This window comes from Artibeus jamaicensis, unplaced genomic scaffold (genome assembly GCF_021234435.1).
Source record: "Artibeus jamaicensis isolate MK-2021 breed Jamaican fruit bat unplaced genomic scaffold, CSHL_Jam_final contig_384, whole genome shotgun sequence".
Taxonomy (NCBI): Eukaryota; Metazoa; Chordata; class Mammalia; order Chiroptera; family Phyllostomidae; genus Artibeus; species Artibeus jamaicensis.
In genome coordinates, this window is record NW_026521810.1 from 7,346,061 (window position 1) to 7,367,258 (window position 21,198).

General features: G+C 44.1%; 1 protein-coding gene across 1 annotated transcript; it reads right to left on the bottom strand.

Moving 5' to 3' along the window:
- Positions 1–1,040: 1,040 nt before the first annotated feature.
- ANKRD39 (ankyrin repeat domain 39) lies at positions 1,041–20,903 on the bottom strand. The gene is made up of 4 exons (XM_037154310.2): positions 20,778–20,903; positions 14,949–15,052; positions 13,911–14,114; positions 1,041–1,443 (listed from the first exon to the last, which is right to left on the bottom strand). Exons 1-4 carry the CDS (start codon positions 20,863–20,865, stop codon positions 1,300–1,302), a joined length of 540 nt encoding a protein of 179 aa, XP_037010205.1. The 5' UTR covers positions 20,866–20,903; the 3' UTR covers positions 1,041–1,299.
- Between the last annotated feature and the right edge of the window lie 295 nt (positions 20,904–21,198).

Consider the following 21,198-nt stretch of genomic DNA (forward strand, 5'->3'; position numbering starts at 1 on the left):
AGCACGTTTCCCACACCGGCATGCACCGTCCCACTGCACTGCGTTCAAATTGATGTGGACCAGAAGGTCACCGTCTCCCTGCCCGGGAGAACCCTGGTTTTCTTCTTTAACGTTACATCCCAGGCTCTAATGTGCATCTTTGTAAGTGCATCTGTAGATAAGCGTCTTTGTAGATGCTTAGACAAACAGATGAATGTCTAAGTAGCTACAGAGAAATTGAATTACTGGCTCCGTTCATTTAAATGTTGGCAAACAGCCAAACTGCTGTCTATGTTGGCTGTGCCAGTTTCCATGAACAGATACTGACAAAGACAAATGACAGTATGAAAGGAAAAAATATATACATATAAAACATGCAATCAATATCCAGAATATGTAAGCAACTCCCGTGACTCAATAAAAAAGAAAAATTTTTATTTGGGCAAAGGACATGAACAGAATTCACAAAAGACAGGTATCAACCACATTAGTACTCAGCAATTTAAAATAAAACAAAGGGCCCTGGCTGGCGTAGCTCAGTGGATTGAGCACGGGCCTGTGAACCGAAGGATCGCGGTTCGATTCCCACATGCCTGGGTTGCAGGCCGGTTCCCAGCAGGGGACCCAGGAGAGGCAACCACACATTGATGTTTCTCTCCTTCTTCCCTTTCCCTCTGAAGATAAGTAAATAAAATCTTTTAAAAAACAAATAAAGGACACTTAAATCTACCAGATTATTAAAATGAACAAAAGGTATAAAAACATGCTGGTCAGGTTTTGAGGAGGTGGGTGTTCTAATACGCGCCTGCAGCAGGCCCGGAGCGCCCTCCAGTGCTCCCCACCCACCCAGGCGTCTGCCCTCCAGTGACTCTGAGACGGGCCCGTTAAAATCATTCTCACCTCACGGGTGAGGAGCTGGGAACAGGTAAAGTGACTTTTCCAAGGTCCTTAGGCAGAAGCTTTTAATCTGTTAGATCTTCTTCCATGGTTTCTTCTAATATTTACATAATTTCGTGTTTTTCAATTTAGGTCTTTAACCTACTTGAAATTTTGGCATGGAATGAGGTAAGACTATAACTTTATTTTTTCCAAATGAGTACATGTTTCCACATGAATTAATTTAAAATAGCATCATCTGTCCAGGTTGAAGCACTTACAGCCCCCAAATCTACTCCCTCACTTCAGTGGCCAAAACTGGGCTCTTCCTGAGTCTTCAGGCCTTGGTTTCCAAACCTGCAGCATGGATGGTGACCCAAGCTGAGGCCCGGAGGCCTCGTCTGTGTATCCTTGCATGGCAGCCTGCGACAGAAGGGCGGCGATTCAGCTGGCCAGCAGGTCCCGCAGGTCACTGTTGCACGGCAGCAGGTCACATGCTAGTCGTGCCTTCCGATCCCGGACGGCCTTCAGGGCCGGGCTGTGTTGCAATAGGAGGGAGCAGATGTCCATGTGGCCCTTCTCAGCAGCCTGTGGAGAGAGCAGCCTGAATCAAAAGTCACGCTCTTACTGGGTCCTGCTCTTTTTTGCTCTACTTCCGGGATTCTCTTGGTCCTCATGGAAATGGAGACACTGGCTGTTTGAGCAGACCTCCCCTAATTCCTATGAAATCCCACGACTTGTATACAGATGGGTAGAAGACTCTATCTAGGGACTTTCTGGCAATTAAGTTGTTGGTTCTTGTGTTCTTTGTTCAGTGGCTGTTCTTCTTTGTCCAGGCTGCACATTAAAGACAAGTACAGAACCTGGAGCCTCTAAGTGTCTCTTACAAACATACCAGTCATCTGCAGGGAGCTGGGCACCACAAGCACAAGGGGCATCAGGTGTGGCCCCTGCCCTCTGGGAACTTCCAGTCGAGCAGAGAAAAGCAGGCCCAGGTTCCCAACTTTCTCCTCTTCTCCTTTGAGATGATCCCAATCTGGGTTTTAAACCCACGGGTGGCAAACACAAGGCCCGCGAGCCGAATCCAGCCCTCCACCACGTTTTATCCGGCCAGCACCTTGTTTCTACTGGGCGGCAGTGCCAAGCTCTCGCTTAACCGTTAGGGAGCAGTTACATGTATCCAGGCCTAAAGTTACATTTGGCTCTGAAGGCAACCGCAAGGCTGCTGTGGCCCCTGGTGAAAACGGGTTTGACACTCCTGCTCTATCTAACCTATCTCCAAAAAATAACAAAGTTAGCCCTGGCTGGTGTAGCTCAGTGGATTGAGCGCGGGCCTGCGAACCACACGATCGCGGTTCGATTCCCAGTCAGGGCACATGCCTGGGTTGCAGGCCGGTTCCCTGCAGGCCAGTTCCCAGCAGGGGACGCACAAAAGGCAACCATACATTGATGTTTCTCTCCCTCTCTCCTTCCCCCCCTTCCCCTCTAAAGATAAATAATAAAATATTTTTTAAAAAAAGATTTAAAAAAAAAATAACAAAGTTAAGTGATTTACACAAATTATCTTATTTAACCTTCACAGTAACCATCAGAGTGGGAACTGTCATTATTGCCATTGTATATATGAAGAAAGTGAGACTATAAAAGTTGAGTGACTTGCCTGTGGTCACGAAGCTAGTGTGGCAGCGTGGGGACCCTAAAGCAGGTCTGTCTGACCTCAAAGTGTTTTCTCCTAACAGCTGTTATTCCACTGTATTCCCTGCTCCTCCCAACAGACAGATGGATAATTATGGGAGCTTTTGAAAGATATCAAAATTAATATTATTAGCAACCATGACCTCAAATTTGAATCCAAATCATTTTTAGCAGGTACTCTTATAAATACAGACCTAGGTTCTCAATTCTGTTGCCTCAATTCAGGGAGTGGTATGTTGTGGGCAACTGTGAGGTGCATTCCAAGTAATTTAGAAATAAAAATTTATTCCAAAAATAAAGAAATAAAACCCAATGTTTGCAAGTAGTTTACTTATTTATTTATTTTTTTTAAGTCAGGATTTTAAATGATTTTCTTTCTTTATCCTCACGCAAGGACATTTTTTCATTGGTTTCAGAGAAAGGAGGGGAGCGAGAGCGTGAGAGACTGATGTGAGAGAGAAGCAGGGCCACAGGCCCTCTCGTATGCACGCCAGCCAGGGACGAAACCTGCAGCCTGGGCGTGTGCCCTGATAGGGAATTGGACCCGCAGCCTTTCAGTCTACAGGACGACGCTCCAGGCAACGAAGCCATGCTGGCCAGGGGGCAAGTAGTTAATTTTTTAAAGAAAGAATGAGAGGTCTAAGGTGGCAGTGGCCTGGGAAGACGTTGAATTCGCCCCCTCCCATAAGCACACTGAAGTATATGCCCACATATAGGGAAAGCAATTCCTCCTAAGATACAACTGAGGGCAATTGAACAGCTTCTGCATAACAAATGACAGAGCGAAACTATACTGAAGGAAGCTGAGGAACCATGGGAGCCCTCCGCGATCTGTGGGAACCCTCCGGGGTCAGAGTGCCATTGTTTGCATTCCCCTCCACCTCCACAGGGCAGGCAGGAGCTCTGTCCAGGTACTCTGGCCTACCTGGAAGGTCACCGCAGTATGTTCCCAACCGCATCACCCAGAGCCCATTTCAGCTCTGCACCAAGGGAGCAAGCGGGACCAACAGGGAATTACCACATGCACCTGGCCTCCCCATCTGACGCTGCTCTAGCTCGGCAGGCCAGTGCCTGGGGCGCTAGAAGTGCCTGCCTGGTTCCAGTGGCCTGTTCGAACCACCCAGCACACACAGCCTGCACAGAGGTCGCTTCTACATATGGCCACTTTTTCAAACTGGAAAAGATAGCTACTTTGTCTAATTATATAAATTAGAATGTCAAACAAAATGAGAACATAAAGGAACATCTTTTAAGTGATAGAACAAGAAAAATCCCTAGAAGAAAACCCTGATGAAACACAATAAACAATTTACCTGATATAAAGAATTCAAAGAAGTGATTATAAGGATTCTCACCAAACTTCAGAGTAAAATAGAGGAACTGAAGGAAAATTTCAACTTAAAGAGAAAGAGTAATAAAGGACCAAGCAGCCTGACTGGTGTGGCTCAGTTGGTTGGGTGTTTCACAAAGTGAAATGTCACTGGTTCAATTCCTTGTCAGGGCACATGCCTGGGTTGCAGGCCAGGTCCCTGGTCAGAGCACATGCAAGAGGCGGCCAACTGATATTTCCCTCTCACATCGATGTTTCCTTCCCTCTCTTTCTCCCTCCTTTCCCCTCTCTCTAAAAATAAATAAATACAATATTTTTTAAAAAGGAAAAGAATCCAGCAGACCTGAAGAATACAATAATGGAAATGAAAAATACATTAGAAGTAATCGACCTTAATTTAGCTAATACAGAAGACTGGATCGGCAACCTGGAAGCCAGACTAGTGGAAATCAACCAATCAGAACAGCAAAAAGAAAAAGGAAAGAAAAAAATGAGAATTGTTTAAGGGACCTCTGGGAAAATACCAAGCATACAAACACCCACATTGCAGGGGTCCCAGGATGAGGAAGAGAGAAAGGAGCAGGCAGCCAGGTCTAAGAAGCAGAGTTCTAGACAGAGCAAATTCAAAGAGACCCACATCAAGATATATTATAATTAAAACAGCAAAAGTTAAAGATAAAGCGCCAGTCTTAAAGGCAGCAAGAGGCAAACAAGTTGCATGCGCAGGAAGCCCCACAAGGCTGTCCACTGATTCCTCAGCAGAACCGTGCAGGCCAGAAGGGAGCGACAGGACATGTTTCAAGTGCAGAAAGAAAGGAACCTACAACCTAGGACACTTTGCCAGGCAAGGTTATCATTCAGAATTGAAAGAGAGAGTGTTTCCTGGACAAGCAAAACTTAAGGAGTTCAACATCACTAAACCAGTTTTGTAAGAAGTGTTAAAGCGTCTTCTTTAAGCAGAAAAGGAGAGACCATAACCACAAACAAGGAAATGTGAGAAAGGAAAAATATCTTCAGGCAAAGGTAAATATTTAATAAATACAGCAAGTCAACCATTTAAAAAGATACTAAGATACCCTGGCTGGTGTAGCTCAGTGGATTGAGCACGGGCCTGCAAACCAAAAGATTGTGGTTCAATTCCCCATCAGGGCACATTCCTGGATTGCTGGCCAGTTCCCAGCAGGGGCCAGTTCCCAGCAGAGGATGCACGAGAAGCAACCATACACTGATATTTCTCTCCCTCTCTCCTTCCCTTCTAAAAATTAAAATTTTATTAAAATAAAATTATTAAATAAAATTAATAATTAAAGTTTAAAAAGCTCTTCATCGATTGTTGATCTGCCAACAACAACCAAGGCTCAACTATAAGAGGAGGGTGTACTCTGCCCACACAAAGGGTGCACCTCAAATACTCAGGTCGGGTGACAGGGGAGACTGTGCCACTGGACCCTACAGGACACCTACTACATTAGGCCATGCTTCCAAGACAGAGAATCACAACAGCTCTACCTAATATACAGAAACAAACACAGGGAGGCTGCCAAAATGAGGAGACAAAGAAACACGGCCCAAATGAAAAGAACAGACCAAAACTAAAAAAAAAAAGGGCTAAATGAAATGGAGATACACAATCTATCAGATGCAGAGTTTAAAACACTGGTAAGAAGGTTGCTCAAGAAACTTTGTGTGGATCTCAGCAGCATAAAAAAGATCCAGTCAGAAATGAAGGATTCACTCACTGAAATAAAGAACAATTTACAGGGAAACAACAGTTCAGTGTGTGAAGCTGAGAAATGAATCAATGATTTGGAACATAAGGAAGCAAAAACAACCAATCAGAACAAGAAGAAAAAAGAACCCCCCAAAATGAGGGTAGTATAAGCAGTCTCTGGGACAATCTCAAGAGGTCCAACATTTGCATCACAGGGGTGCCAGAAGAAGAAGAGAAAGAGCAAGAAATTGGAAACCTATTTGTAAAAATAATGAAAGAAACCTTCCCTAATTTGGTGAAGAAAACAGACATGCAAGTCCAGGAAACAGAGAGTCCCAATCAAGTTGGACCCAAAGAGGACCACACAAAAACACATATAATGAAAATGCCAAGGGTTGAAGATAAAGAGAGAATCTTAAAAGCAGCAAGAGAAAAGCAAAGGGTTACCTACAAGTTCCCATAAGACTATTAGCTGATTTCTCTAAAGAAACCTTACAGTCAAGAAAGGGCTGGAAAGAAGTATTCAAAGTGAGGAAAAGCAAGGACCTACATCCAAGATTACTCTATCCAGCAAAGCTGTCATTTAGAATTGAAGGGCAAAAAAAGTGCTTCCCAGATAAGGTCAAGTTAAAAGAATTCATCATCACCAAACCCTTATTATATGAAATGTTAAAGGGACTTATTTAAGAAAAAGAAGATCAAAACTATGATCATTAGAATGACAACAAACTCACAACTATCAACAAGTGAATCTAAGAAATAAGAAAAATAAAAATAAACTAAGCAAACAACTGGAACAGGAACAGCATAATAGGTCTGGAAGTCATTTGGAGCACTATTAACTGGGAGGGAGGAGCTGGAGAAAGGGTGAGATGGTGCAGGGATCAAGAAGCACAATTGCAAGGAACAAAACAGACGGGGGATGTTAAGAATAGTACAGAAAAGGGAGAAGCCAAAGACCTTGCACACATGATACATGGACATGAACTAAGGGGGTGTGAATTGCTGGAGGGAAAGGGGGTACCGGGCTGAGGGAGGCAAAGAGAAAAAAAAACAGACCATTGTAACAGCATAATCAATGAAATATACATAAAAAAATAAAGAATCTAACTTTATATCTACAGGAACTAGAAAAGGAACAAACAAAACCCCAAATAAAAATAAGGAAGAAAATAATGAAGATCAGAGGGGAAATAGACAAAATTATGATAACAAAAGAAAAAGAAAACATCGATGAAACTAGGAGCTGGTTCTTTGAAAAGATAAAAACTGACAAACTTCAAGCTAAACTAATAAGAAAGTGCCCAAATAAATAACATCAAAAAATGAAAGAGGAGACATTATGACCAAATTTGTAATGATTATAAACAAATGTGCAATGATACAAAGGATAGTTAAAGAATACTACAGACAATTAAATGCCAATAAATTGGACAAAATAGAAGAAATGGATAATATTCTAGAAGCATACAACCTTCCAAAACTAAACCAGAAAGAAATAGAAAACCTAAACAGACTGATCACTAGCAATAAAATTGAAGTAGTCATTTAAAAAACTCCCAAAAAACGAAAGTCCAAGATCATACAGCTTCACAGGTAAAATCTACCAAACATTTATAGAATACTTATCCTTCTTAAATTATTCCAAAAAATAGAAGAGGAAGGAATACTTCCAAACTCATTCTATGAAGCCAGTGTTACTCTGATACCAAAACCAGAGAAATATACTACAAAAATAAATAAGTAAATAAATGAAAATAAATTTGCCTTGACTAGTGTGGCTCGGTGAGCTGGGTGTCCTCCTGCAAACGGAAAGGTCACAGGTTTGATTCCCAGTCAGGGCACATGCCTGAGTTGCAGGCCAGGTCCCTGGTTGGGATCATGTACAAGGCAACCGATTGATGTTTCTCTCCCTTTCTGTGTCCCTCCCTTTCCCTCTCTCTGAAAATTAAATAAATAGCCCTGACTGGTATAGCTCAGTGGGCTGGGCATCCCCTGCAGACCCAAGCGGTGAAATGGCGTGGGTTGCAAGGGTGGTCAGGGCACATGGCTGGATTGTGAACCCAGTGACTGGTTGGGGCCATGTGAGGGGCAACCGATCAATGTCTCTCTCACACATCAATGTTTCTCTCCCTCTCTTTCTCCCTCCATTCCCTCTCTCTAAAAATAAATAAATAAAATCTTTAAAAATAATTTTAATTTTTAAAAAATAAAATTGAAGTAAATTTTTAAAAATATCGCTCTGGGGAAAATCAAGTGGGAATAAGAAAAAGAAATTTACATATATATCAAATAAATTTGCATAAACCACTTCTCAAAGATGTATAAAAACTGGTCAAGATGGAGCAGTAGGTAAACATGGCTCGCCTCCTCAAACAACCACATCAAAGTTACAAATACACTACAAAATAACCATCACACAGAGCTGTCAGAAATCAAGTTGAATGGAAGTCTGACAACCACAGAGCTGAAGACACCACATCCAGCCAGACTGGTAGGAGGGACACATACAGATCCAGTTGGTCGCACACCACATGTGGTAAATAAAAATTCAGGAAGGTTAGGGTTAGGGTCAGGAGTGAGGAGTCCCAGCCCCATACCAGGCCCCCCAACCCAGGGCTCAAGTGCCAGGAAGATAAGCCCCCATAACTTCTGGCTGCAAAAACCAGTGCAGTCTGAGTCAGTAAAAGGAAATACTGGATTCCCAAGCAGTGCCTCTTAAAGGTTAGTCTCAGCTCAGGCTCACATCCTCCTAAATCCTCTCAAACAAACAACAACCAGCCTCAGCAAGTCCCCATCCCCCATACTTCTGGCTACATGGCCCCAGGCCAGGAGTGAGCAGTAACCAGCTTTGGATCCCAGTTTGCCTTTACCTCAGAACCTCCAAGCCCACCACAAACAGCAGCCATCTGCAGATTGCTTGTAGCTCATCCTGGGTGGTCCTGGGCAGAACTGGAGGGGGCTGACCCGGGAAACCCTAGGGCCAGTACACCAGTGAACAGCTACAGACCAACTCAGAGAACCACCACCCTGCCCCTGCACAGCTGATCCTCCATGGAGGGTAGAGCTTTGTGGTGAGTTGTCTTGGCCAGTCCTTGCAACTGACTGGCCTGGCTATATCCTTCCCATTGACCTGCCTACAGCAATCAAGGCCCAACTACCAGAGGACAGTGTACTCAACCCACACAAAGGGTGCACCTTGAGTACCCAGCTTGGCTGATAGGGGAGGCTGTGCTACTGGACCATACAGGACACCTGCTACAATAGCCTATGCTACCAAGACAGGGAGTCATAGCAGCTCTACCTGATACACAGAAACAAACACAAAGGAGGCTGCCAAAATGAGGAAACAAATAAACATGGCCCAAATGAAACAACATATCAAAACCCCAGGAAAAGAGCAAAACAAAATAGAGATAAGCAATCTATCAAATGCAGAGTTCAAAACACTAGTAAGAAGGCTCAAGAAACTTTGTGAGAACCTCAGCAGCATAAAAAGGAATGACACAGAAATGAAGGACATACTAATGGAAATAAACAACAATTTACAGGAAATAAACAGTAGAATAGATGAAGCCTAGAATCAAATCAATGATTTGGAACATAAAAAAGGAAAAACGACCAATCAGAACAACGAGAAAAAAGAATCTAACTTCCAGCCAAGATGGAGGTGAGGTAGATATAATTTGCCTTCTTGCACAACCAAAAGAGGAACAACAACAAATTTAAACCCCCAAAACAACCGGAACTGCCAGAAAATCAAATTGTATGGAAATCTGACAACCAAGGAGTTAAAGAAAAAAACCTTCATCCATATTGGTAGGAGGGGCAGAAACTGGCAGCCGAGGCACAGAGGATGTGCAGTAAGCTGGCAGCTGGAAGACCTGGTGGTGTGGCGGCAGCTGGCGTAGCCCTGGCTGGTAGGGTTCAGTGGATTGAGTACAGGCTGCGAACCCAAAGGGTGGCCAGTTGGATTCCCAGTCAGGGCACATGCCTGGATTGCAGGTCAGGCTCCCAGTGGGGAAGGTGTGAGGAGCAGCCACATACTGATGTTTCTTTCCCTCTCTTTCTCCTTCCCTTCCCCTCTCTCTAAAAATAAATAAATAAAATAAAACAACCAGAGGTAACAATTGGAGAGTGAGACAGATTGCACAACCCAGAGACAGATTGCATTTTCCAGAGCAAAATAAAACCTCAAAACTTGTGGCTATATAACTTGTGGCGGTTGCAGCATCAGGAGAAACTCTCAGCCTCTCAGGAGAGTTCACTGGAGAGACCCACAGGTCCTAAAACGTACACAAACCCACCCACCCAGGAAATCAGCACCAGAAGGGCCCAATTTGCTTGTGGGTATCAGGGAAAGTGATTCAAAGCCCTGAGAGCTGAGCAAGCAGCACTGTTCCCTCTCTGACCCCTCCCCCGCATAAGTGCCACAAAGCAGTGAAGGGGGTAGCCCTGCCCTGGCCACTACCTCAGACTCCTCCCCTTACAACTTAACAGGTGTGCCGAGACAAAGAAACATGGCCCAGATGAAAGAACGAATCAAAATTCTGAAAAAAAGAAGCAATGAAGAGATGGCCAGCCTATCAGATGCAGAGTTCAAAACACTGGTAATCAGGATGCTCAGAGAAATGGTTGAATATGGTTGCAAAATGGAGGGAAAAGGCTATGCAAAGTGAAATACAGAAAAATACACAGTGAAGGGAAGGAAACTGGGACACAAATTAACTATTTGGAGCAGAAGTAAGAAATAAACATTCAACCAGAACAGAATGAAGAAACAAGAATTCAAAAAAATAAGGAGACTGAGGAACCTCTGGGACGACTTTAAACGTTCCAACATCTGAATTATAGGGGTGCCAGAAGGAGAAGAGGAAGAGCAAGAAATTGGAAACTTATTTGAACAAATAATGAAGGAAAACTTTCCTAATCTGACAAAGGAAATAAATTGCCAGGAACTTCAGGAAGCTCAGACAGTCCCAAAGAAGTTGGAGCCAAGGAGGAACATACCAAGGCACATCATACTTACGTTACCCAAGATTAAAGATAAGAAAAGAATCTTAAAAGCAGCAGAAGAAAAGGAGACAGTTATCTACAAAGGAGTTCCCATGAGACTATCAGCTGATTTCTCTAAAGAAACCTTACATACAAGAAGGGGCTAGAAAGAAGTGTTCCAAGTCATAAAAGGCAAGGACCTACATCTAAGATTGCTCTATCCAGCAAAGCTATCATTTAGAATGGAAGGGTAGATAAAGTGCTTCCCAGATAACGTAAAGGAGTTCATCATCACCAAGCCTTTATTATATGAAATGTGATAAGGGACTTATCTAAGAAAATGGAGATGATCAAAACTATGAGCAGTAAAATGACAACAAACTCACAACTATCAACTACTGAACCTCAAAAAAACCAAAAACAAACTAAGCAAACAACTAGAACAGGAACAGAATCACAAAAATGGAGATCACATGGAGGGTTATCAGTGGGGAGGAGCCGAGGGAGAATGGGGGAAAAGATACAGGGAGTAGGATAAATGGTAGGTACAAAATAGGGGAAGGTTAAGAATGGTAGGAAATGGAGAAGCCAAAGAACTTACATGTACGACCCATGGACATGAACTTGGGTGGGGCAAATGCTGGTGGGAGGAGGTGGAGGGAACTAAAGAGAAAAAGAATGGGACAACTGTAACAGCATAATCAATAAAATAGACTTCAAAAAAAAAAGGGGGCTCTGGCTGGTGTAGCTTAGTGGATTGAGCACGGGCCTGTGAAGCAGAAGGTTGCCGGTTCGGTTGCCAGTTTGGTTCCCGGTCAGGGCGCATGTCTGGGTTGCAGGCCCGGTCCCCAGTAGGGGACACATGACAGGCAACCACACACTCATGTTTCTCTCCCACTCTTTCTCCTTCCCATCCCCTCTCTCTAAAAATAAATAAAATATTTTTAAAAAAGGAAAAAGCCAAAAAACAAAAAATGAGGACAGTGTAAGGAACCTCTGGGACAACTTCAAGCATACCAACATTCACATCATACGGGTGCCAGAAGGAGAAGAGAAAGTGGAAGAAATTGGAACTCTATTTGTAAAAATAGTGAAAGAAAACTTTCCTAATTTGGTGAAGGAAGTAGACACGCAAGTCCAGGAAGCACAGAGAGTCCCAAACAAGACGGATGCAAACAAGCCCATTCCAAGACACATCATAAATAAAATGCCTAAGGTTAAAGACAAAGAGAGAATCTTAAAAGCAGCAAGAGAAAAGTAGTTACTTCCAGGGGAGTTCTCATAAGACTGTCAGCTGATTTCTCAAAAGAAACTGAAGGCTAGAAGGGGCTGGCAAGAAATATTCAAAGTCATGAGGAGCAGGGGCCTACAGCCTAGATTGCTCCACTCATCACTTAGAATGGAAGGGCAGGTGAAGGACTTCCTGACACGTGCACTGGCTCCAAGTGCCCGCGGCGTCGCGGATGAGACCTGAGACGAATTCACACGGACTACCGAGTCCCATGGAGGGAAAGGGACGGCATGGCTACTCTCTTAAGCGGGGAGAGCCTCAGAACAGCCTAGCCACCCTCTCAAGGGGAGAGCAGCTTGGAGCGGCCGGGCAACTCTCTCAAGGGGAGAGAGAGTGCACTGACCCTTGTCTAGACAGGCTTTTATTGTTTTTTTTGCACAGGAGTTCAGGTACAACTTATTAATCACTGTCAAGCAGTAAACAGTAGATAGTCTATAAAGAACCATTAGGGCTTCTCATAAGTCAGGGCCTGTCAGCTAAAAGGCTACAGAACTTTGGGAACATAAACTCTTTTTCTGCCGGGCCTTTATCATTGAACTAAAAGCATTCTTATCAAAGCAGACTTCACAGGATTGTTAGGAATTCTTTCCTTTGCCAGATCGCCAAGGGGAAGCCGCCATTCCCAGCACAAGGCTGCACCGCCCTCTGTCATTGTTTTCAGGCTTCAGTCAGGCAGAGGAGGCAGCCAAAGAATTTTCGGAGACTTCTTGCAGACAGACTGAGGACTCAGGCTTCATCAAAGCTGAGGGGCAAGGGTCCATCACCCCCTTTCTCCATGGCCCCCAAGTCCTTCCCTGGGGCCTCCATGTGATCATGCCTGTCTTAGGTGGTTCCCCCCTTGGGGAATCTCACTTGTCACTGGCTAACTGATCAAGCATTGGAGGCCAGTTGTGGATGAAGGAGCAGAAGCGGTGCTCCTGCCAGGGAGATAAGCTTTGTCTCCTTAGTGGCTTATGGTCTGAAGGTCGCATACTCAGCCTTATCCACGGGGGGTTTCAACTCCTGAAACCAGGCAGGGCGGTCCCCAACAACTTCCCAGACAAAAAAAAATCTAAAGAGTTCATCATCTCCAAAGCATTATTATATAAAATGTTAAAGGGATTTACTTGAAGAAGACCAAAACTATGAACAATAAAATGGCAATAAATACATAGGTATCAATAATTGAATCTAAAAAATAAACTAAGCAAACAAGAACAAAAGACAGAATCATGGAAACAGAGAGCATTTTGTGGTTGCCAAATGGAAGGGAGGTGTTGGGGGCTGGGTGCAGAGGCGAGGAGATTAAGAAGTACAAATTGGTAGCCATGGGGGTGTAAAGTACAGTATAGGAAATGGAGTAGCCAAAGAAGTTATATGCATGACCCAGGGACATGAACAAAGGGGTGGGGATTACCTAAGGGAGTGGGGAGTGCTGGGTAATGGGGGCAAAGGAGAAAAAAACGGAGGCAACTCTAATAGCATAATCAATAAAATACCATTTAAAATAAAAAAATGGGTAAAAATTATGCCTTAAGAGAGGGACCTAGCAGACTGAGAGACTAGGGTCAGAGGTTGAAGGGAAATTCATTTTCACAGTATACCATCGTGGACTCCTGAAACTGTCTACCCCGTGTAGGAATTCCTAGTCAGAAGTGTGACGAGATGATCAGTGCAGCTATAGCACAGAGCGTGGACTACAGGGACGGGGGACAGCAGTGTACGTTTCAGGGAACAATTAGGGAGAAAAGCACTCACACATATCACTAAAGGAAAGAAAAATAAATTGACACTACACTAAATTCCAGTTTAAATGCATTGGATGAAAGGATGCCATGCAAATTTGTGAATTGTTTCATATTTTTTATGTACGTGCACGGAAAAAATGCTGACAAATTACACATTAATCCCAAAGTATGAAAGCGAACACTGATATTAGAAATGATTTTTGTTTCTACTTTATGCTTTTCTGTTTTCCCCATGTTTCCTACGGTGAATGTTACACCTTTCATAATGACAAAGACCAGGTTTGTGACGAGAGAGAGGAGCCATACCTTATGCAGACTGGTCATGCCATCGTCATCCACCAGCCTGGGGTTGGACCCATGGGAGAGCAGGAGCCGTGCAATCTCCGTGTGCCCACAGTAGCTGGCCCGGTGCAGGGCGGTGGCACCCCCATGTGTCTGGGCATCACACTTGGCCCCGTTTTCCAGCAGAAACTGGCACACTGCGTAGTGCCCGTTGCGGCTCGCATAGTGCTGCAGGGAACAGACTGCGGTCAGACGGGAGGACCAAGCAGGTGACTTGGTGGGGAGGGGCGGCCCCGGATCCCCCAGGGACTACCTCCACCTGCTGTGTGACCTGGGTCAATGTCTGCGTGTCTGCCATCAGTTTCCTCAATCATTTCTACCTCACAGGAGTGATGGAAATGAAAGTAAATGACTAATGTAAGGTACTTATCCCCTAACTAAAAACCCAGTTTCACGTGACACTTAAGAGAGAAACCCTGCCCTGACTGATGTGGCTCAAAGGGTTAGGTGTCCTCCTGCAGAGTGAAAGGTCAACAGTTCCATTCATTCCCAGTCAAGGCACTAGCCTGGGTTGCAGGCCAGGCCCCCGGTTGGGGGCACGTTGGAAGCAACAGATGGATGTTTATCTCTCGCATCGATGTTTCTTTCCTCCCTCTCTTTATCCCTCATTTCCCCCTCTAAAAAAAGATAAATAGGCCCCAGTTGGTGTGGCTCAGTGGATTGAGCACTGACCTGTGAATCAAATGTTCTCAGGTTCGATTCCCAGCCAGGGCACATGCCTAGGTTGTGGGCCAGGCCCCTGGTTGGGGGTGAGTGAGAGGCAAACCACACAGTGATGTTTCTTTCCTTCTCTTTCTCCTTCCCTTCCCCTTTCTCTGAAAAATAAATAAAAGCTTAAAAATTATTTTTAAAGGAATAAATAAATATATAAATAAAACCTTAGAGAGAGAGAGTGGAAGAAACCCTGCTGGGAGAGAAGGGAGAAGACAAAGACTAAGGTGGGATTCGATCCCTCTGTGAGGCAGGGGTCCCCAGGCTCACACTAAGTTCCTCCCCACTCACCAGAGCAGTGTAGCCAGCCACGTCGGGCTGGCTAGGGTCTACTGCCTTCTGAATTAAATACTTCACTCGGCCCAGGTCTCCATTCAGGGCTGCTGACCAGATTCCTGTGGAAAGACAGCCAAAGTACGAAATGATCCTGAATGAGGACTTTTTATATTTTTTAGGATTTTATTTATTCATTTTTTGACAGAGAGGAAGGGAGGGAGAAAGAGAGGGAGAGAAGCATCAATGTGTGGTTGCTTCTCACATGCCTCCTACTGGGGACCTGGCCTGCAACCTGGGCATGTGTCCTGACTGGGAATCAAACCAGCAACCTTTGGGTTCACAGGCCTGCACTCAATCCACTTAGCCACACTAGCCAGGGCTGAATGAGGACTTTTAATGTTTCCTTTACCTCTTGATCTTCATGTTTTTCATCTAGTAAATCATAAAAAGTGGGTGCCTGGTAAATATTCATTTACCAAATATTAACTGAGCAGTTCCACTGTGCCAAGGATTGTCCTAGTTGTTGGTGACGTAGCTGTGAACCAGACACGGAGCTTGTTGGCCAGGGCAAGAGGCCTGAGCAGACACAGAAACCCCTTCTCCTCACTTCAAACACACATATGTTGAGTAACGTTTAACATATGTGCGCAGCACAGAGCCCTGCAGCAGCCCCGGCCCTGAGGCCCGAGGGCAGGAGCTGCCCTTGGACTCCGTGCCGTGGTTCCAATCTGCTCTCCGTGTGTAAATTCACAGAGAAACGTGAATGGATAACAACAGAAAATGGAACAGTGGAAATCAGAAATTTTGTACCAGCATATTTGGGAGATGTGGTTTACTGTAATCTGCCTGAAATTGGGACAAAACTGAACAAACAAGATGAGTTTGGCGCTTTGGAAATTGTGAAAGCTGCTAGTGAACTTGATTTTCCTCTAACAGAAGTAACTGAAAATAATGAAGCTCTTGCAGAAAATCCAGAACTTGTCAACAAATCTTATGAAGATGGTTGGCTGATCAAGATGACACTGAGTACCCTTCAGAAGTAATGAACTCATGAATGAAGAAACATATGAGAAATACATAAATCTACTGGAGTGAAAACAGAACCCCCCTAAATAAAGTAGTACGAAATAACTTAATCTAGCATTGTTGTCTTAAATAGTGCTGGACAGAAATTTTAGAACAGCAACTTTTAGTCATACCAAAGGGAAAAGAAAGTACAGTAATGCTATTGGAAGAAAATACCCCTTAACTTTCTAATGATTATAGATAATCACAATTTGCATCTTTTTTTTTTTTTACAATACCCTATGATTTTTAGGCTGGGCTAAAGTTATTCAGAATTCCCAAAATTACCTGTAGTGAAATGTAGTGACAATATTATCTTGAAATACATAATTATAAAAATTATGTATTTCTAGTGAAATACATAATTTTTATAATTATGTATTTCAAGATAATATTGTCATCTTAAGCCTTATGTAATATTGTAACCTGCTTACATCAGTCTCTGGATTTGGGTCAAAATACTTAATGAACTTTCCATTGGAAATAACTGGCAATGGAGAAAAGTTTTTGTTAGCTGTTACAGTGTCAGATGATGAACAGTACTATCTTCATTTAGCAATATACTGAGTTTGCTGGTGCTATTTAAAAAATTTTTAAAGGATTTTATTTATTAGTTTTAGAGAAGGAAAAAGAGGGAGAAAGAGAGGGAGACAAAGATCAATGTATGGATGACTCTCATGCATCCCCAACTGGGGACGTGGCCTACAATTGAACTGTGACCCTTTGGTTCACAGGCTGCCGCTCGGTCCACTGACTGAGCACACCAACCAGGGCTGCTGGTGCTATTATTACACAGTGAAGCAGCAGCCTTGAGGGGAAACAAGACAGTTTAATAATAAAATGCTCAACTTCTTTATTAAAAAAATAATAAAATAAAATGTACAGTCAAATTCAACAGCAAGAAGAGGACACTGCCAGGTGCCAGAACAAGGTGAAAACCACAGCCAAAGTGGTGAGCCAGTGCGGAGACCGGAGGATCCAAGGAGCCCTCAGAACTAGACACACCCCTCAGAGGCTTGGGTCCCAGGCTGGAGCAGAGTCTGGGCCAAAGACTGCAGGCCACGTGCAGGGCAGGGAACTAGATAAGGCTCTGTGCACAAGGCCAGGAGCAGGCACGACATGGACGATAAACCAGCAGTGAAAAATCTCCACTCTCCTACCCTGAGTAGAAGCAGGAAGCAAGTCGACATGCCCTTTACTCTTTCAGCAAGTATTTGCTGAATACTTACTATGCACCTGGCACTATTCTGAGTACTAAGGGTCAGCTGGGGACCCCCCCAAATCTTGGTCTTGTGGAGCTTATATTCTAATTAAAAGAGACAGGGAAAAAATAAACAATATTACACACACACACACACACACACACGCACAAAATAAGTCGGGTGGTGCTAAGTGCTATGAAGAGAAACACATTTTGCTCTGTATAATGTGCACTTTTTTTGCTCAAATTTTTGAGGGAAAAATAAGAATGTGCATTATACATGAGTAGTACCTAATACCTTGCATCTGTTCTTTTACTTTGTATTTGTTACGTAAAATCTCTTGTACCATACATTTGAAAATAAATGCTAAAATTCCTTTATAATACAAAAAACAAGTATCTAGCCCTGGCTGGAATGGCTCAGTGGACTGAGTGCCGGCTTGTAACCCAAGAGTCGCCAGTTCGATTCCCAGTCTAGGGCACATGCGTGGGTTCCAGGCCAGGTCCCCAGTAAGGGGCACCTGAAAGGCAACCACACAGTGATGTTTCTCTCCCTTTCCCTCTCTAAAAAAATAAATAAGTAAAATCTTAAAAGAAAAAACCAAACCAAGTATCTAAATATAAATAAAGAAATAATTGAGTTAAAAAATTAAATTGAAAGCTTTTTTTCTGAAAGTTTGGGCCAAAAACACGGGTGCACATTATTCACAGGAGTGCATAATACATGGCAAAATATGAGTGAAGCAGAGAAGGAATATAGGCAGTGGTCAGGGATGGCATCTCTGATAAGGTGACGTTTGAACAGAAACCTACAGGCAACGAGAAACAGCACCATTTGAATACACGTGAGAAGACAGCAAAGGCAGAAAAAAACTAAAAAATCAAATGCTCTGACCTATGCAACCTGGAGGTGTGGGACTTTTATTTACCTACATTACCCTTAAAGAACAAACCCCCAATTTAAAATCTGTCATAAAACTGATCCAGACAAGTGAACCCTATAAGGGCCAGGCAGAGGCAACTTTTAAAAATGCCTTATAAGCCCTGGCCACGGTGGGTCAGTTGGTTGGAGGGACATCCCATAGACCAAAGGATCATGGGTTTGATTCCTAGTCAGGGCACATGCCTGGGTTGCAGGTTTGGTTCCTAGTCAGGGCGTGGTGTACAGGAGGCAGCTGATTGATATTTCTCTCTCACATCAATGTTTCTCTCCCTCTCTCTCTCTTCCTCCCTTCCCTTCTCTCTCAAATCAATAAGCATGTCCTTGGGTGAGGATAAAAAATATAAATTAATTTTTAAAAAGTGCCCTATAAGAATGCATCCATTAGCCAGCAAAGGTTATCTGTGAGAATCTCTTACAAAAGAGTTACAGCCCTCCAGTGAGGTCAAAGATTAGAAAGTAGCAAGCAAGAAGCAATCCATTACCATGCAAGACATTCAGCAAAACGAGAAAATGCATGCTCCAAATCCTGACCATAATGGTATAATCTAAGACTTCAAAACATTTTAATGTGTTCATGGAGATAAATGAATGGAATCCACAAATCAACAGAACGTTAGGGGAAAGAGCAGGCAAAGGAAACAAAAGTCAATAAATTAAAAAGTAGAATCATTAAAATAAAACGATACAGTTTAACAGCACCGCAGATCCAGCTGAAGAGAGAATTACTGATTTGGAAATCACCCAGAATAAGGAATGGTAAAGAGAAAAATATTCAATAGGTAAAGAAACACAGAAGACAGAATGTATCAAAATATGTCTAATGCAGGTTTCAAAAAAAAAAACAACACAGAGAGGAAATGTTTTAGGAGGGAACACCTGAGAATTATCCTGAAGTAAAGACAAAAATAAACTCTCAGACAAAAACTACATTATAAGCCAAGGAGGATTAATGAAGACAAACATGACATGGTGAAATGACTGACCCTCAAGAATTTTAAAAAGCCCCAACTGGCGTGGCCCAGTTGGTTGGGTGTCATCCTGCATATCAAAAGGACACTGGTTTGATCCCTGGTCAGGGTACATGTTTGGATTCTGGATTTGGTTCCCTGCTGGGGTGTGTACAAGAGACAATCAATCCAAGTCTCTCTAGCACACCAATGTTTCTCTCTCATATCGATGTTTCTTTCTCTCCCTTGTCCTCTCTCTAAAAATAAATAAAATCTTTGAAAAAATTCTCACCCACTACAGAATTATGATCAGATTATCAGAATTCTTAGCAGCGGTAGGTACAAGAATGTAAAGGAGTAATATTTCCAAAGGATTGAGTGGAAAAAATAACTGTCAACCTGGACTTTTATTCCAGCTAAACTCCCCTTCAACTGTGTCTGTGTGTGTTTGTATGGTGGGAAGGCATGGCCACTGAAAAAAGCGATTAAAGGATATATATACTTCAGGGAAAAGAAAAATGAACTCAGAAGGAAGATATGAAGAAAAATGTCCACACAACAAAAAAGATAAGGACATTTTCCATGTGTGCAAAATAAATGATGAGCAAGCAAACAAAACACAGATACACCTTTTCTTGCACTTTACCTTATTGCGCCTCACAGATGTTTTGTATTTTACAAACTGAAGGGAAGACCCTCCATCAGCAGAAGGATTACAACTCGCTTTATCGAGATATTTCCTTTTACAATGGTCTGGAATCACACCTGCAGTGTCTTCGAGGTGTGCCCATAATGTCAGATTGTAAAAATTGCTCTGATGGAAGCAAGGTGGTTTGTCAGAGTAACCTGGAGGCAAAGGGGCCCTACTTCGCACGAGGCAAGATTTCTTTCTCCGCAGCAGCACAACTGACAGTGTGGGCCAGATAATTCTGTGTTGGGTAGCTGTTCTGTGCATTGTGGGCTGCATGCGGCACCTCTGGTCTCTGCCTACTAAAGGCCTGTAGCACCCTCCTAGTTGTAACAACTGAAATTACTCTAGACGTTGTCACGGGGCACAACTATCCTAGCTGAGATCTACTAGTTCTCACTACTCCTGAGACCCGTCAAGGAACCGTGGGGAGAGGTGGAGGAAAGAAAGCAGGTGAGAAAGGTGTGATTTATCCGGTCCCACGGATAAATAACACGGCAGCTCAAAATGGGTTAGTTCCGCAGTGGCTGGTGTAGCTCAGTGGCTAGAGTACGGCCCTGTGAAGCAAAGGGTAACCGACTGGATTCCCAGTCAGGGCACATGCCTGGGTTGCAGGCCAGGTCCCCAGTAGGGGACACATGAGAGGCAAGCACACACTCATGTTTCTCTCCCACCCTTCCCCTCTCTCTAAAAATATATATATATTTATTTATATATATAAATATATAAATATATATATAAATATATAAATAAATAAATATATATATATATTAAAGAGTTCCCCGCACACTGCTGCCGCCTGCTCCGCAGCTCCATCCCCAGCATGGGCGCACATCCCCAGGCGCCCCTCTCTGACACCCCGAGAGGCCCAGCTTCCCTCCCTGCGCGCCGGTCCGTTTCCAGTGGCCGAGCTCATGCCAATGTCGGACGAGCTCTTGGCGACCCGGGGCCTCCAGCCCTCGACCGCCCCGGGCCCCCTCCGGCTCTGCGCTCGCCTCACCCCTCTCGAAATCCATCTCATCCAGCGTCTGCCGCGCGCCCGAGTGAGTGCAGCAAAGACCTTCGGCGCAGGGACCTGGAGCCGCCATGCCCGCGCTGTCGAGTCTGGCAGTAGGGAGGGCACCACCCCGCCGTCCGCGGGACCTGATCGGTTGGCGTTCGCGGACCGACGTCCAATCAGGCACCGAACTCTCTCTCTCCCGCGGGAGCCAATCGGGCGGCCAGGCGAGACCCGGGCTGCGCGCCTCCTCGAGGACGGCCGCGAGAGGGCGTCCCGTGCTCAGCGGCGCCTGCGGCACCACCCCAGTCCGAGGGGCCGGGGAGGGGTAGGCGCCAGGCGGGGCACTTCAGTGTCTCTCGCTAGAGCCAGCCCTGCAGGGGTGTCACCTAGTCCCTGGGACTCCCAGGGCAGGGAAACGCCG

Excerpts from the sequence above, each read along its gene's own strand:
- ANKRD39 (XM_037154310.2), bottom strand. The coding sequence starts at position 20,865 with ATGGCGGCTCCAGGTCCCTGCGCCGAAGGTCTTTGCTGCACTCACTCG. Across the intron at positions 15,053-20,777 it reads TGAGATGGATTTCGAGAGGG|GAATCTGGTCAGCAGCCCTG; the intron begins GTGAGGCGAGCG and ends GTCTTTCCACAG. Across the intron at positions 14,115-14,948 it reads TGGCTGGCTACACTGCTCTG|CACTATGCGAGCCGCAACGG; the intron begins GTGAGTGGGGAG and ends TGTTCCCTGCAG.